This window comes from Rhynchophorus ferrugineus, unplaced genomic scaffold, assembly GCF_030347505.1.
Source record: "Rhynchophorus ferrugineus isolate W39M unplaced genomic scaffold, kcgeb_rfMv2 rfM8, whole genome shotgun sequence".
In the NCBI taxonomy this organism is placed as follows: Eukaryota; Metazoa; Arthropoda; class Insecta; order Coleoptera; family Curculionidae; genus Rhynchophorus; species Rhynchophorus ferrugineus.
Window position 1 is genome coordinate 26,087,695 of NW_027472587.1, and position 19,033 is coordinate 26,106,727.

Genomic DNA, 19,033 nt, shown 5'->3' on the forward strand with positions numbered 1-19,033 from the left:
CGAAAGTTTTCGAGAAGTTATACGTAAAAAAACTAAACTATATAATAGAAAAAAGAAAAATTATTCCAGAACATCAGTTTGGCTTTCGCAATAAGCATGGGACTATAGAACAAGTGCATAGACTTGTAAACCAAATAAACGCTGACCTAAATGCCAAAAGATATTGTTCGGCTGCTTTCCTAGACATATCTCAGGCTTTTGACAAAGTATGGCATACGGGCTTGCAGGTTAAACTAAAGAAACTTCTCCCTCATCCGGACTATCAGCTACTAAAATCGTATCTCACTGACATACATTTTATTGTAAATCAAGGCGATGAACATACCGAATTAAATCCCATATATTCAGGAGTTCCGCAAGGTAGTGTACTGGGTCCAGTACTGTATCTTCTGTATACGGCTGATCTGCCCACCACAAAAATAACTACTGTGGCAACATATGCAGACGATACAGCAATCTTAGCATCCCATGAAGATCCAGTCACAGCATCAATAAACCTACAAACCCACCTGGAGCAAATACAATTATGGTTGAAGACATGGCGCATTAAAGCCAATGAATCAAAATCCACGCATATAACGTTTACCCTGCGTAGAAGAACATGTCCACCAGTAAATATCAATCATCGCCAACTCCCTCAAGCAGACCATGTTAAATATCTTGGTATGCATTTAGATCGACGCCTAACCTGGAAGAAGCACATACTCTCTAAACGGAAACAACTAGGACTAAAATTATATCAAATGTATTGGCTCATTGGGCGCAAATCCAAGTTATCATTAGATAACAAGGTATTGCTGTATGAGTCTATACTCAAGCCCATTTGGACATATGGAATTCAACTATGGGGTACCGCTAGCAAATCTAATATATCCATCATTCAACGGTTCCAAAATAAGGTGTTGCGTGCCATTGTTGATGCTCCGTACTATATTTCAAATAAAGTGATACAACGCGATATTCCTCTAGAACCTATAACGAGTGTAATCCAACGTGTTTGTGTGAAGTACTTCGAAAGAGTGTCAGTGCATCCCAATGTACTCGCTAATCAGCTAAATATGCGACGTGATAGTGAAGTGCGTAGACTAAAACGTTTAACACCATCTGATCTGATTACTGGACATATGTAGAGTTTAGAATAAGCATTAGAATAAGACTAATTAATTAAGATAATATTTTATATAGAAGATTGCTTAATGAAGTGATTTTCTACATGCCATGTATATATAGTATAAACAGAAGAAATACTTATTGCCAATAGGGCAGATTGTGGACTCACGAAGAGTAATAATAAAAGTTGAAGTAAATTCCCCGCAAATGCAATTTACTCGGTTCAAATTCAGACATTTTCAGACATTTTCACTGAACAATTGTTTTGTTCATCTTTTGTTGTTGTTGTTGAACAATTCTATTTTTTTAACCGACTTGAAAAAGGAGGAGGTTATATGTTCGACTGTATATATATTTTTTAATATATGTTTACCGATTCCTTCGTTAATTGTTTATATATATATTCGATTCGATATATCGAATTTATTATATATATATATATATATATATATATATATATATATATATATATATATATTCGCTCTTGGGGTTATTATAGTAAATCTAATTTTTATCGCTAGTCACTGTATGCCACAGAAAATTCTTCTTCATTACCTGGTAAGCAATGAGGCTGTGATATTCAATGAATTCGAAACGGCATTTTCAGTCAATTCCTGCAATTTTCACCTTTTGCACATTTCCGATCACATGTAAAAGACTGAGAAAAGTTGATTCATCAAACGATAAGCTATCCTTGACGGCGGGAGCTGAGTTTTCGATCAATAAGTTTTACAATTCATTGTTTTCAAATGTATTTGGTTTCACTTCTTTGTTTTTGTTTTTTTGACCTTTCTATGATATTGACATCAAAATTACCACTGTAAAATCGTTGTACATAATGGAGCAATATCGGCATGAGTTTTTGAAGGTGTTTTATTGACTTCGGCATCAGATGTTTACAATTTGTCTTTATGCTAACTTAAATCTAGGTATATAACTAGGAGAACCCATCGGCCCTAACACAGTCTCTGGTGAAATAATATTTATACATGTTATTGCTGAATTTTTTAATATATACACCTCACTACACAACACTATACAAGATCAGATGGTTTGATTCTTTTGAGTCAGTGTTCTGTTCTGGTGGTATCCAAAAGTTGAAATATTTCAATATTAGTATGAGAATGGAGTGTTTCCTCATGCCCCCTTGCAATTCTCTTGATTTCTTGACTGACTGTGGGTATCTGAAGGTCTCGATGTAGGTAATCAGTCCTATAGTATTCGGGTGCACCCACAATACCTCTTAGGACTTTGTTCTGAAGAAAAATTTGTATTTTATTAATGTCACTCTTTGCAGAACATCCCCATAATTGAACTCCGTATGTCCATATAGGTTTCAATATCTACTTATATAATAGCAATTTATTATGTACTGATAATTGTAATTTTCTTCCAGTTAGCCAGTACATTTTCCTATAATTCAATTCCAGTTCTCTTTTTTCTTCTTTAAGTGGATGTAGTGTATTCCAAACGTTTTCTTATACCTATATTTTATTATATTATAAATATACTTTCATTACTAATTTTATAATTATATCACGAAGATTAATTAATGCATTGTCAGAGTATGTAGTATTTCAATATTAATAAAATAATAATAGTAAAATTATTTAACTAAAAGTATTCTATCTATTTTTTTACCGAAACGATTAATTAAAAGAAATTATTATTTTGCATATTTATCTAATTATTCTTCAGATAAAAACACATATATTAGCGATACAGCGTGTATAAAACGAAAATACACCACAGATTTAGTTTAAAAGTTATCTAGAACAACTGCTTCGTAATTTTCGAAAATAGTTAAAATTTCTGGTATAAGAAAATAGGACTAGGCAGGTGAAGGTATCACGCAAGAAATTGATGGGCAAAATATCGCATGACAAATAAAATTTTGATAATAATGACAAACCTTTTAAAGGTAATTTGGATATGGCTGAAGTAATAGTATAAAAATGCTGGGAATATAATATGTAGTGGAATTAATAGAGAATAGCATAATTGTAGCAATTTATTTTATTTATTTATTTTTTTGTTTACTATTTAATTTTCTATAAATTCGATATGTTAGATGTTTTTATGAATTTTGATCATTCTTTTCACTTTAAAAAATTATTAAAATTTACATACATTTTTACCTTCATATGCTGTTCCAAATACATCTCTTATTCTATGGACATGGTCAGTTGTACAATTTTTGTAAATAAACCCGAATTAGTGTACTATTTCTGTGTAGACTCGATTAAATTATTTTGAACAGCAGTTTTTCAAATACCTTAAAAGGTCAATTGAAAAGTATCCGGCCTGACACATAGATAGCGCTACTAAAATTAAATCCATATATTTTTTAGTTAACCCTAGCTCTCAAAAGATGCGTGTATAAATTTGGCAGCGGTCGGATCATTAGTTTGTGAATCATAGCATTTTGACTAATGCAACTTTTGTTATTGTGAAAAAAATGGATAAAAAGGAATTTCACGTGTTGATAAAATATTGCTTTTTGAAGGGAAATAATACAGTTGAAGCAAGCACTTGGCTTGGTGCCGAGTTTCCGGACACTGCCCCAAGAAAATCAACCATCAAGGATTGGTATGCTATGTTTAAAAGTGGTGAAATGAGTACCGAAGACGGTGAACACAGTAGACACCCAAAAGACAACCAAAAGAGGTTGTTACCGTTGAAAACATTAAGAAAATCCACAAAATGATTTTGAATGACCGTAAATTGATATTGAATGAAATAGTAGACACTCTAAATATATTAACTGAACGAGATACATCATATCATTCACGAATATTTGGGTATGAGCTCTATGCAAAGTGGGTGCCGCGCGAGCTTACTTTTAACCAAAAACAACGACGAGTTGATGATTCGGAGCAGTGTTTGAAGATGATCATAGCATCGATATGTGACAATGGATGCTCTATCATTTCACTCCGAAGCCCCAATCGACAGAATCGACAGTCATCTGAGTGGACTGAACACGATGAACCCGCTCCATGGAATAATGCGCATGGAATAATTTTCATTGACTACCTTGAAAAAAGAAGGACTATCAACAGCGACTATTACATAGCGTTATTGGACCATTTGAAGGACGAAATCGCCGAAAAACGGCCGCATTTGAGGAAAAAATGTGCTGCTTCACCAAGACAATGCACCGTGCTACAAGTCAGTGGAAACGATGGCAAAAATCCATTAATCGGGCTTCAAAATGCTTCCCCATCCAGCGTATTCTCCAGATCTGCCCCTCAGCGGCTATTTTATGTTTTCAGATCTCAAAAGAATGCTCGCTGGGAAGAAATTTTCGTCGAATAAAGACAATAAGTTTACATTCACAGATCCTTTGTCTTGACCGACCAAAAAGAGGAATAAATATGACTACAAGTTGAATATTGGAATATGTATTAGTTCAGCCTATATTAGAATCTTCAATAAATTAGAATTTAGTACATATAATTATAATATATTTTTCAAAGGAAATACAGTTTTTGAAACAGATTTGGAAATGTCAACATTATACGCAGAGTTTTTTGAAATAAATGAATCTGTGTCCTCAACTTCAAGCAGATAAGAACCAGCAGCATAATATCAAAATGACGTTCCAAGAAGTGTGTATTTGTCTATATGTGTTAATATTGCAAGCAACATATTACATATTTTAAACAACATTTACATATTTTTATATTGTAATATTATTCTTATTATGTTATCTATATCTCATTTAACGGTGTCAGGAATCTATATTAATTCATTATATAATTATGTTATGTCTTGATTTTATTAATTACCGGACATATTTTGTATAAAATTAAACTTAAATTCTCAATCATATCTTATATCAGTTTATGGCTATATTTATTAAATATAATTAGTTGTCTGGATCATCCTTAACAAGATATTGTTATAAGAATAGTAAACATTAAATGTTGTGTCTTTTGGCGCATGAGAAAAGTCACTGGAATTTCAAAGAACTATTCAACGTATATTTTAATAGTAAATATAAAAATTTAAAATTTCTCATGTTTATAGAAGGGGTTATGAAGATATATAAAATCTAATATGTTAAATAATAAAAACTTTGTATATTCACATTTATTGGGTTAATATTTTTTTTCATATTTGTTAGATATAATATATTTTTATAAGATTTTTTGTGCATAAAAATAGATTGTTTAAAGTAATGTTGATTTGTAGAAAAATATAATTACATCATTGTTTTTGAAATATCATAAGTGGAAAATTTAAACATAGCCCTGGTCATTGTTCAACTTGTTATTAGTATCCATTTTATACTCATGAGGCCAGTATTCTTTTTTTTCTCGTGTAACATCATACTTTTTTTCATGAAAATGTTTACATAAACGGATAATAAAAAGAAGAAGCATTTGAAAAGCTATTAAAATTTTGAAGCTCGTTTAATGAAATTGCATTAATACTTCGCGCGCATTGTGCAGCATTAAATTATGTCATACAACAGAGGAAAAAATGAGCTTAAATATCACCGAACGATGTACCGTTTGGTATAACAAATTTCCATAAAAAAGCAATTACCAACGACAGAAGCTATAGCTATTTACTCGTGTTATCTGTCGCATCTGCAGTTCTAACACCGAGTGGACACGAATAACATCGTTTAGTGTTTTATTTCAAGTCAAACTTTATTGAGCTATTTCGTAGCGTTAAATAAAAAATTCCGTCGGAAAATGGATCACTTGATGGGGTGACTCACGAAGTGGTTTTCTACGGGAAAGATAGAAATATTGTAGCTGTCAAAGGATAAATTACGATGCAATCTCATTTTAGCGTCTTACACGTTAATTAAGATGTGATGAGTTACATTTTTATCAAAAAAATGTAATTTTCAGGTAATGGGTTGGAGAAAAAGAATTTTTGTCTTGTCTTCGTAGATTTCTGGGTGAACCTTGTGAGGCCAGCTTTACATTATTGAGATATTTTGGCGGAAACCGAAATAAATTATTATCGCAAGATCAGGGCGATATGGTGAACTCAAAGCTTCCTAGCTAATTTCTTTAAATGTTTGTCTAGTATTGATCAATTCTGGTTATTTTATTAAAATCTTCATCTTGTCGTATCTTATCGAATCCTCTAATCATATTCTTTTTTCAAAAAGAGTCGAATTAATGGTTTGAAAAATGGTTGATCGATTAGTCGAACTAATTCAGTACTCGGATGAAGCAGCATTACCTTTCTTGGAGTTAATATCGGATTTTGCAATCGTTTGTGCTTGTTAAATTATTGTTCTATATAAATCCACTCCACCGCTACATTCTAAATCTAAATCTCTTTAGATTCCGTAACCATTCGTTTCACAAATGGTAATTTAATTGGGATATTTAGTGTTACTAAATATGTCATACTCTAGGAATACGATACTAAGTGACCATAACGAATGAGCTCATTTTTTAACCTATATATTTCAATGCAAGTATATTCGTAAATATCCGTATGACACATTTAGCAATAAAATGAATTCCTATACGATTAAGGACTGTTCGACGATTTCGAAGGATCGAAAGCAAACTTTATTTCTTGTAACCTTGAACCCTCCAACTGCATTTTATCGATAAGGTCCTTTTAAATCTTGATTAAAGACAGAGGTTGCACTAAAATTTTATGCTAAAAATAATCTTCGTTTGTTGTTCGAACAATCGACTGAACACGGTCAAAACAGTCGATAGTCTCAAAACAGCCGAAACAGTCGATAGTCAAACTAACGACTGAAAATAGTAATTACTATTTTCAGTCAAATGCACGGTTCAACTGGTTTTTTAAAATCGTGATGTCAGACGAAGATGTACGAATCATTTACTGTATAAAATGTGAGAGAGGAAAGAACGGAGATAATTGCTTGAGGCAGTTAATTTTATATGAGTTTATATTTTCCAGCGGTAGTATAAGCGTGACGGAGATGTACAAATTTCTTCACGTACTATCTTTAAAAAATGATAGGAAAAAATAATTACTGAATATTATTAACATGCAACTTGTAATTTAATGTTAAACGAAGTGGAATTACTTTTATATTTGAATGTTCTGTGGATCTGCAAAAAAGACTGGAATTTTTATATGGAATGAAATAATACCCCAGAAATGTTTTATCGCATTTTAATATGTTAATTATTATTTTTAAATAATATAATATAATAAATATAGACAACACAAAGCTAAAGACGTGCTATAGACATAAATACTATATAAAAATTAATATATACGTAATCATAGAAAAAAAATTAACCCATGGCATAATTAAAAATGATCTGAATGAAAATATGTAAATACTTTATTTATTATTGAACAGAAATATTTTTTAACAAAAATCTAGAGATTAATCGAAATATTACCTATTATTGCCATAAAAACGGTCAAAATATTTTACTATTTATCATTCCCAATTTTAGTCTTTTTACACTATTATATTAACAATCTTCGAAAAATATCGTTCCAAAATGCTGCTATATTAATATACAATATATTGTTATTTACAAGAAAACTACCAAATCTAACGTTAAAAATCAGTCAAATGAAATAGGTAGAACCAAAAATAGTAATGAAAAGTATACGATATATAAAAAGCTTTTTTAGTAAACACATATATACTGGTAATTGTAAAATTTAAAATTCTAAAATGTAAAATAAATAAAGACCTATATAAGCTATTTGTATTTTTATTATAATCAAATTTTAAAATTAATAAAGTACAGATTTATCGAGTAATTATTTGTAAACCGTTTGCAATTTCGTTATGGTAATTATATACAAATTAATACCATAATATATTAGTCATATGGAATTTAAAAATTATATATCACTTCATCATTCATTACTTGTGGAAAACTCTTTGTATAGTTGATATTATTTATATAAGCCATGATCGACTAACTATACTATACTATTTTAATTTTATTAATAAATATATATATATATATATATATATATATATATATATATATATATATGTATATATTATTAATAAATATATAAATTAATACATTACATTAATTAATTAATTAAAGTTGTTTTCGTTGATCTAAAATAAATCTGGTCTCTGGTTATATAGATATAATAAGTCTGGTTATATGGAGCCCTTTTACAGCAAAGTTTTTCAACGTATTTCGATCATACTTTTAAAAGCAGAAGTAAGTGTACATACTGCAATAAAATTCCAGGTGCTTTGATTGTTAAAAAGTTATTTAAAATTCGGACTAGTGATAGACACTGAATTACAAGATTGTTACCACTTGCTTCTTCAAAGATTTGTTGTCAAAAAACGAGGTATCTCAAAAGAAGGTATGTTAATCTATAGTGGGAATTCACCAATTATAGAGCGTTTTAAGAAATTAGTGGTTATGAAAAAGTGAAGAAATTCATCTTTCAATATTCGTTTAATTCCAAAATGGATCAATTATTTTGAAGGCGGTAATACTGACAACATTAGTGTCGATGACAAAGAACGACCTGAAGGATCAAAAAAGTTCGAAGATAATTAAATTCCAGACTAATTGCACAAAAACCTAGCTAGAAATTGCAAAGAATTTAACAGCTAACAGTAAATAGATACAGTTTCTTGATGTTTAGTTGGGAAAGATTCAAAAGGAGAGAAAATATTTCGATCGGTTTAAACATCGTCACTTTTTTGCCTGCCAGGTAAAAAGGAAAAAATAACAAGAGAAAATAGCAAGAGAGGTAAAGTCATCTTCTTGCATGACGACATTCAATTATTCGTTGCAGGAGCTATGAGGGATGTACCATATTGTTGCAGCTTGAATGAGAAGTTTTGTCACTCTCAAAGTACTCACCAGACATAGTATCTTTTGACTACCAATCATTTCGTTCAAATCGATGTAATATGAATATATATAAGTCTATGATATGTATGATATAGTATAATAGATAACAGATATAGTATGATAGAAAGAAAAGAGTTGTAGAGAAAGATTGAACATATTTTGATTAATATATATTGCACCAATTTTTCCACAAAAATGGAATTTTATAGTTAAAAATGATCAAAATACTTTGAATCAACCAATATAAATTTTCTTACGTAAGGTTAATTACGATTTTCTTAAGTCAAGGTATCAAAATCATTATTATAACTAATAAAGAATATTTTTGTAGATATTTTTCATTATACTTACCAGTATGGGGCATGGTTTGAACCAGGATCTGTAAAGACAAAGGAATTAATTGTCACAATTATCATCATGTATGGAAAATAATGGTGAGAGAATTCTCTACGCTACCGAAATCAGTTAAAATTGTTTCGCCCGAACCTTTGTTTCTTTACCCCGCCTCATAAATATTCTAATGAAAGCGGTCACATTTTTTTCCACCGATTTTTCTGCACGGTTTCACATTTAATGCCCATTCAAATTAGTCGGTTTTCGTGAACAATTTATACGAAATATGGAAAAAAAATGTCCGCCAACCCGCGACGCTAATAATTTCGTACAGTGTTAAGGGTGAAGAAAAGAGTAGAAAATATTCTCAAATAGTTTTTCGTTGGATTATAACATTTAAATATAATTACTAATTAGATAATAATAAATATGGTCAACTAATAGTATTTAAAAATTAAATTAATAGGAAATATTTGAATATTAATCGGAATAGCAAAAATGTTGCCTTTTTTTGTGAAAAAAAAGGGGGCATCTAGACGCGTGAAATTTGGCACGGTTAAAGCTTATATCGAGGAAGAATTTTTAGGTCTAAAATGTTTGTAATTTGCACTACAAATAAATAAATTTCAATAAAACGTAATACATAAACTCAATGAACCAAGATTAGCCGTCAGATCGGTGACGCAAAATGTATAAACAAATACTTTAGGCTCTGGCCGACGCACTGTTAGCTCCAACTATTATGCGGTAATGGTTTATGCGGCATTATTCGTCATTTCTGTTTCTGTTCTGTAATTTTTGAAACCAAAATCTTGCAACGTTGTACCGCAAAATGCCGAGAGGCGATTTTGAATCGGTAGAAGAATTCCTAAACTTTACCGTTACGGCGATATTAAAACGACAAGTGAGTGTGTTAAAACATTATTGAATAAAGTTATTTAGTCTTAACCAGTGTTTTTTAAACATTTTGTGTTATTTTCGGTTATCCCCGTATTCCTGGAACTATTAGAGTTATGACAAGTTTGCATAGAAACGATTAAGAACGGTATGATAACATAAAATTATATTTTAATTTTTTTGTGGAGAGAACAAATTCAAATCAATTTATCAATCAACATCGGCTTTATCGAAATGCTGTGCATGAAAAACCCAACATATACCAATAATTTAATTTCAACATATATTAACAACACTCGAGAATCTTCTGTCCTCTTTCATTACAAAATATTTAGAATTTCGAAATCAGTTTTTGATTTAACTTGATACCTGGTGCATAGAATATGATTAAGAAAAATTGTTCTGGAGACATAGTGTTTCATTGTACTAGAGGTAATTCTAAAGGTTAAAGTTTTTCTGTAAATGTTAGTACATATTAACATCTGTTAACCGAATATTGAAAGTAGTACATAAGTTAAGTTGCATAAGAGTTTAAAGTTGCATCAAGAGTTAAAATGAATGTTGCAAATAATGTTAACGATAATAGAATAGCTTCATGGAATTATAATTCCTCATTTGTTGGTGAATTGTTAGTTCCCAAGTGGTACATAAGACAAAGTAGAAAACAGTAGATAAACCAATGCTATAATAAGATCGAAGAATAGAATAAATATGTAAAGAAACTACCTACATGATTTGTATAGATAGAAGGCATAAGACAAATAAAAGAAATTATTGAATTATTAACAGTAAATATGGAAACATTTTAAAGCACTGATAAATATTAAGGTGCTAAAAACGATTGCTATAAGATATGTGACTATATGACATTTTATTGTTTGAAATTGGAATAAATTGTTTTGGTTATTCACTTTATTGATCTAAATTTAAAAAAAAACAATAGTTAATTTAATTAATGTATATATATATATATATATATATATATATATATATATATATATATATATATATATATATATATTATACCTTTAATATACATTACTAAATTGTAAAAAAATAAATTACTTTATAGTGTTCATATTGTTTTAATATGCAGATAAAGTTAAATATCAATTTCAAAATTGCTTTATTCATATATTCTCGGTTTTAATATTAAAACATGTATTATTTAATTTATTATTCCGCATTTGTGTTTATAATATAAGAGTCAAAAAAGATCATGAATGCTTATATTTGCTCTGAATAAGATGCTCTGAAATTATACAGTTCTGAAAATAATCTTACTTGTGATATTTTGCTATAATGTTCAGTGGTGTAGTAATTTAAACTTATCAATACTTTCTTCATTATTGAACATAGTTATCCTCAAAATTTTCATATAGAAAACGAGCAAAGTAATTCTTACATTAAGGTTCACTTAAGCATCAATTACCATAATCTACAGAATTCTAGATAGAGCCTCAGCTATATCCATTTTCCATTTTGGGTAGAAAAAATTAAAAAATATGACGAAAAATTACTGACATTGCCGACGAATATTATCTTTCAAGCGAACTCTAGTATAGTTTCATTGAATAAGTATTACTCAAAGTATGTTATTTTAAAGCCATTTAGTAACAATTGGTTTTATAATTTTAAGAAATTTGCGAAATAGTTCAAATTTCTTTTAATATATTATTTTAATTTGTTTGTGTTTTTAATTGTTTTATTGTATTTTAATAGATGGGGATATGACAACGTTGGCGGCCTATGTAACAACTTTCTTAACCTCTTATTTACTCTTTAGTCACTGATGTCATCATCATCACTATTTGAGACATGTAAATATTGCGCAGATAGCAAACTTCTAACCTATCTGACTTTTAAAATTGAATCTTCAACATTTGGTGCCCAAAATGATCGGTTCAATGAAGAAACGTCATAAGAATTTGGGACACAACTTAAATTCAGCTCAATTTATGTGGAAAAATGATTTAAAATTGGACCAGTTGCCGTAAGATATTGCAGCGGATATTTGAATGATGTTATATTTTATACATGATGACATAAATGGCAATTTCAAATAAACACAATAGTTCTATTGAAATACCTATTAGATGCTTGCATTTAATTTGATCAGCGATATCTGGTGGTGAAAGTATTAATGTAAATAATTGTTGAACAACCTTAACTAGTAAATTTAATAGTTTTAATACTTCTATACATGTCATTTTTCCATTTAGACCCTCGTCATGGAACGCTTACATTTTCAAATTTGAAGAAATCTGCTGCCGAAGCCTTAAAAATAGAAATAGAAAATAGAATACTTTTAAAAATTTATCGTGATACTGGTCTCATTTATTTCCATAGATTTTCGTAACTTTTCTACAGTTTAAATGTTGAGGAATCATTTGTCTGTAGATGTTTATATGAAATAGGAAAGGTTGAAAAGGAGGGAAATGGCTACCACACGAATTGACTGAAAATGCCAGATTGTTTTCCGGCCAAAATGAAGAGTTTTGTGAGACCTATTGTGACTGTGGATCTATTGAAGGCAAAGTCACGGGCTAGTCATCCATATCGATATCGAAGCGGAATATTCATGGTTATAAGGTGTTGCTAATTGTGGGATCAGCAATGTTACTGCAGTTGTCTACCGATGTCAGTTGAACAAATTGGATAACATGTTGCAAAAATAAAAAGAGTTCGGTCCCGACCTTCATGGAGTCAAGACGTGTTTTTTTCTTCCCGGAAACGAGCATTTAAAAATCAAATAAAAATTCATCCGTACTAAAATACGGTCAATTTCAAAGAATTCCTAGATACGGGGTACGGTGAAACGGTCAACCCAAAGTGAGGTAAATACGTGTTTTCAAATAAAAGACGTTCCACGTTTTGAAATAGTCAAGAAAGTGAGAGTTAGTGAAAAAATATTTGATACAATACAACATAATGGATTTAAATATATTAATGAAAGAATATGAATAATTAAGGACGAATAACTGTTGCAACTAACTAAGGATTTGGCTGCTATTCGTTTGCAACTGCAACTGCTTATGCAGACGATTACCATACTGATGAAGATGAACTAGTATTAGAGATATAGGCACAGTCTAATTGGACCGAAGTCAGAGATGACGCCTTCCCCAATCGCAAAAAATTTTAAAAAGTATTAAAGAAAAAGAAGCAAGAAGAAGTTAATCATAAAGTCAATTTAGACCTATGGGATTGGGATGTAAATATGGGGTTGCACTAAAAATTCAAATCAACTAGTCATCCAACTCTGCCAAAACAAAATTCTTCGATTAATTACCGATGCCTATCGCTACGTAACCAATGAAGAAGAACTGCACTATGACCTGGAAATCAAATGGATTTGCAAAGTTATTCAAGATTTCACCTTAAAACACGAAAGAAGATTACTAAATCATACTAACTAACAATGGAAGCAATATAAATACTGGACAACATGCAGAAGATTTAAGAGAACCAAACCATAGGAAATTATAAAATAAAGTATATACTTATAGTGTAAACTATAGCTTAAATTATTATAATTTTATAATTGAGGAATACATATTTATGTATTTATCTCGCACTCGTCTTCCTTGTGAAATAATTCAAGTTCAAATGAAATGTGGTAATAAATTAAATTATAATTAAGATTATCTAATAAAAATCGAAAAAAAAAATTGCAAAAAGGTTTAGCTATAGCAAGTAACAGACTCAAAGTTATTCTCTTGCATAACAACGCTTGGCCACATTTGGCAAGATTTGTGAAACATACCGCACTCAGAATCCTCATCATATATAGCACCTTCTGAATTTGTTCAAATGCATGTGTGGCACGTTGTTTCAAAATGACGAAGAAACAGCTGAAATTGATTTTAGATAGCTGTCAAATCAAAATTGTTTTTGCTACATGGTTTTGCTACGATGAGAAAAAGTTGTAGACAATTACAGAAAATATATGGATTAATAGTACTAATAGTAATAATTGTACCAGTTTTTGTCAATGAATACCTTGTTAAAGTGAAAAACTGATCAGAATACATACAATCACCTAATATTCTCTCGTTAGTAACAATATAATAATATTAGAAAACACATCTAGAGACAGTTGCTAACATTGATACTTCATATTTTCACCAATTGCTAATCAAAATACATGCAGCACTTATTGTTTATCTTATGTTTAAGTTTTAATTTTTCTATGTATGTATTTTAACAATCTATTTTAACTGAGTAACTAGGATAAAATTGCATGATTTTGGGTAATGATGTAATAATTCACCTATATTTATTTATATTAAATATAATGAGTTAATATAATTGATAATAAAAGAGGTTTGTTGCATTTTGCATATATAGGTATTGTTAATTTAAATGGATAATGGTAATTGATATTGGGATTCTCTCTCGTCTGGTTGTCATATGTTCAGTTGTCTGGTTGTGGAAACCACAACAAGAAGTCTTGAATACTTAAATATTTTTTAAATAACAATTTCCTTTAAATCAATTAGGAAAACAAAACTCTTCATACATGTAATGTAAATGGTGTGTTGTTGTTTTTTAGCTTAACATCTTAAGACAATAAGGAAGAATACACCGTGTGAGAAGATGTGAGGTCATGTAAGATTACGAAATTGTAATCTATACATAACTAACTTAAACCATTTATTATTTCTATTCAAAGTAATTATTATAATAATAAAATAAAATAAATACATATAGGGCCATGTATGTTTAGTAACATAGTTCTTCAACCATTTCGAGACTGTATCTTTGTCATATCAGTCTGATGTGGACTGAGATCGAATTCTTAATGGATTGAAATATTTCAGGGTAATTGTACGTTTGTATTCAAAGCAATACCAGTTATTGTATGAATATGGATTCTTAATTGCCCAATATTGTTGACAACATTGCCAAGGACTGTCCTTAATTAAGCCCTTTAAACGTTGAGAAATACTAAACGATTGAATTTTTAGGGACATATATATTAAAAAAATTATCTGAAACTATCATAAATAAAACAAATTGTCATAAATATTCAGTAAAATAAAAGATATATATGCAAGAACATATATGTCTACTACTACGACTATACTTGTAGACGCAATGTGTGAGAGGAGCAACATAGCGTCGCTTTTCTCTAACTCGGATGGCCGTAATTGAGCTCGATTTTCGGATTATTGGATTCAGACATTTACGGGAAATTGTCTCAATGTTATTAATAAAAGCCACCCCACGAATATAAGTTAGAAATTGCCTATATTATCGACAAAACAATCAAATATTGTTCGTCATCAATCAAGGCTTTTATGAATGTTGTCTTAGGTGTAATAATATCGGTTGTTGTCGTAAAAATGATGATGATGTTAATAAACTGATAAGGACGATAATTATTAAGCTTTCTGCAAAGCCCTGTTTAAAGAACGTGGTTCTGATCAAACAGTTATTAACTAAACGTTTGCGACAAAACATCACAGTTGATGCCGCCGACTTACTTTGCACGTATTAAACAAATTGTCTGCAATATCGTCGATATTTACGAAATATTATTAAATATAAACATAATCATTCATCATTTATCTATTTACAGTGTTTGAAAATTAATATTTAATATTTGAGGAGCCACGAATGATTACTTCTTACCTTTTACGATGTAGTACTCTGCCTAATCCTTCATATTATATATTGGTATGTTTTAAAGAAACGAATGGTTTGACATTAGTACATGACACAAATAAAATTAATTATTACTTTATTTTCTGGTTCTCTTCTGGAGGTTTGTCCTTTGTTAATTCCAATTGAAACATATCTTTATATATTAAATACACCAAGCGAAAAGTTTGGATTAATTTTTAAGGCTCTTTCAAGAGGGTTTCGAACTGAAAGTGCAATGTTATTATATATATGTGCTAGTATAATTAAAGTTTATACGAAGAAAAAGTTCATCAATCTATAATATATACATCATATGTGTTACAAATGGAGTAATTAATTATTACAATGCTTTCACCATTTTGTTTTTTTAAAGAATGTTGGGGTAGTGTTCGGTAATTCGGCAGCCTTTTAAGAGATCAAAAAATAACTGTCGGATGTCCCCATAAATATCAATATTTTAAAAATATATTACGTGAAATATTGCCTTAAACAATTTGGATGTACTTGTGTTTGTTTCTTTTATATTCTGGCAATATAGGAACATTCTATAGACAGTTCAAAGCATGTTTGGTCTAACTAGACAAAGCACAGAGTGTGTGATTTTAACTATCATTGTGAATTCAGAATAATAATAATAATAATAACTATGAATTAGAATTATTGCTGACGTGTATTATGTATCACAAGAATGACTAGTATTATTGATTGCGAATTTGTAACTGGAACCTTCCCCAGTAGAAGAATATTGGTCGTAATTCCATTCCCATCTAAATTTCAAAGAACTTCGTTTCCAACTACAGCTATATTTTTGATTAAAATAGATATCCCACGGAGAAACATTCGAAAAAGATGAAATTTTATTGAGACAGTCTTTACATATAGCAGCAAACAAGAGTTCAATTAGCCGGCTTGGTGGCGCAGTGGTAAAAGCGCTGGGACGGCCCTCCTAGTGTTGCGATAGCTGCGGGTTCGAATCCTGCTGGGGCATGGTATGTTCTAGGAAATAGTGTAAAATCCGACAAGGAAAATGATCCCAGTCACGCCAGTAACCAGGCTGGGTAAGAGCGGATGTCTTCTGGGATGATTTCTAAAGTTGGTCACTTGCCAGTCGGTAGGCTTAATGCCGAGGACCGTGGTTCGGAACTTTAGGACCAGTCCAGATAAACCCATAGTTGGTAAAAGGAGACTTTAAAATATATAGGCAGGCAATAACAGGTGGAGCAAAAGTCTCCCTAGAATTTTGATTGCACGCCATCTGAGTTATTTGGCGTTTAGCTCAATTTCGCGATAATCACTGTGTTTGTAGGCATCCTAATTTTATTTTGAATAAATATATGCCACAAGAACGAGCAGAAATAGTGACAACATTTATTGAAAATAATCGTTCCATTATTGCCACCCAGTGGAAATTGCGTCAAAAATATTCTAATCGTTCAGTGCCTCACAAAATCACAATTTATGGTTTACATGCGAATTTTCGACAGTACGGTACGACAGCAAGCAAGCATCGTTCTGGAAGATGATGGACGTCTTGTAACCCTGAAAATGTGGCTCTGGTGTCTGGTCTGGTAGTGTTACAGAGTCTCCAGAAACATCAATTCGGAGACGTGGTTCCCAGTTACACATTTCTGCACGCAGTTTAAGGCGAATTTTGAAAACTGATTTAAAAATGTTCCCGTACAAAATTCAATTAGTTGAAAAATTGCTACCAAGAGATTTTCATCAAGGAGATGAGTACAGTAATGCGATCCTAAGACAGTCTGGTAAAATTGAAGACTTTTCGTCTAAATTGGTAATGATAAAGTATATTTTATTGATAATGATAAAGCGATAAAGTATATTTTCTTCCCAGTGACCATGTCAACAAACAGAACAGTCGGCTTTGGGGAACACAGAATCCTCAATTAATTTGCATTTCAAACATCATTGCATCCACTAAAACAACTGTATGGTGTAGTATTCATGCTGAAAACATCATTGGTATTTTACGTGAAAGCGCCAGGTCTGGCGAATAGGCCGGGTGAGGCAAAACTTTCATTCGAGCTGCAACAGTGTATTTTCCATTATTTTTATAAGGTATGAACTAGCGTTGTCATTTAAGGTGATTATTTTGCGCATGTTGCTTGATAGTGCTAGTCTTTTTTGCAACACTAAGTGGTTTATTCATTTGTACTAACATTCTCATTCGGCTTTAGCAGCTCGTAATAAGTTACACCTTGCTGATTCCACCGTATTCATAACAAGATATTATAACCATCAATATTCAGATTCAGTGCCGATGTGGATGGCTCTCCTGGTCTAGCCCATAACTTTCTTGACTTATGATTATCGTAGTAGCTTCACTATTCGTCGACGGTTACATAATACTCTTCTTTTAAGTGGCAAGTAACGAAACCGTGATGTTTAAAGGTTTAAAGGCATTTGCAGGCATTTTGGAACTTTCCTATCGTGTGCAACCATTTGGGAGATCTTTGAGAATTTGAGCTGGGTTAACTGAGTCTTGTAATTGTCATGGTTTTCGAACTTGTTTAATTCTTCAGACCGTTCTGTGTAATTAATATCAAAATCATTATTTTTAAATAGCTGAAACCATGCGTCCTAAAACTGTTCGGACTTTGCCAGCAGATTTTTTTAAATAAAAAATAAAGGTAATGTGTATCGAAAATATAACTTTTGAGTGTTATTAGCGCCTGTATATAATGAATAACTCAATAATACAAAAGGGAAGACTGTTATTTTATATAGATAAATATAGAAACCATTGAGTTTAACAGTAATATTAGGTTATTTAACGGTTGCTAACATTGATTCTTTAGTTTAATAACTTGAGTTTATTTCAATATAAAGTTTTATTATATTACTCTAAGTAAACATTTATTATATACCTTTCTTCATAAATAGTCTTATGTAAACACACAAAAGTGTATTTAATATTTATATAGCAATTTTAACAAGCGTAACAGTAACTAAATATAGCGAAATTCAGTTCGGATATCGCGCGGACCTATCGGTAGGTCGTTTCGCAAGTATGTAGTATGTAAAAATACCTGAGGGTCGACGTCGAAGAGGTAAGGACGCCGGCGGGGAACGGCGGCGAGTTGGGGGGAAGGGGAAACGGTCAGAGCGTAAAAGCCAGCGACCGGCGTTTAAACGCTGTGACTAAATTTAAGGGTAGTAGCGAATGTGATGCGTGATGGGGCATGCAAATTCGAACCGACTACCAGAATAATTTG

General features: G+C 30.9%; 1 protein-coding gene across 1 annotated transcript in view; it reads right to left on the reverse strand.

The window, feature by feature from the left end:
- Poxn (paired box pox-neuro) overlaps positions 1-19,033 on the reverse strand; it is a 94,577-nt gene that overhangs the window by 42,814 nt on the left and 32,730 nt on the right. Inside the window, exon 2 of the mRNA XM_076411138.1 lies at positions 9,273-9,300. Within this exon, the coding sequence (XP_076267253.1) occupies positions 9,273-9,285 (13 nt within the window). The 5' untranslated portion in view covers positions 9,286-9,300. The remainder of the gene's footprint in view (positions 1-9,272; positions 9,301-19,033) is intronic.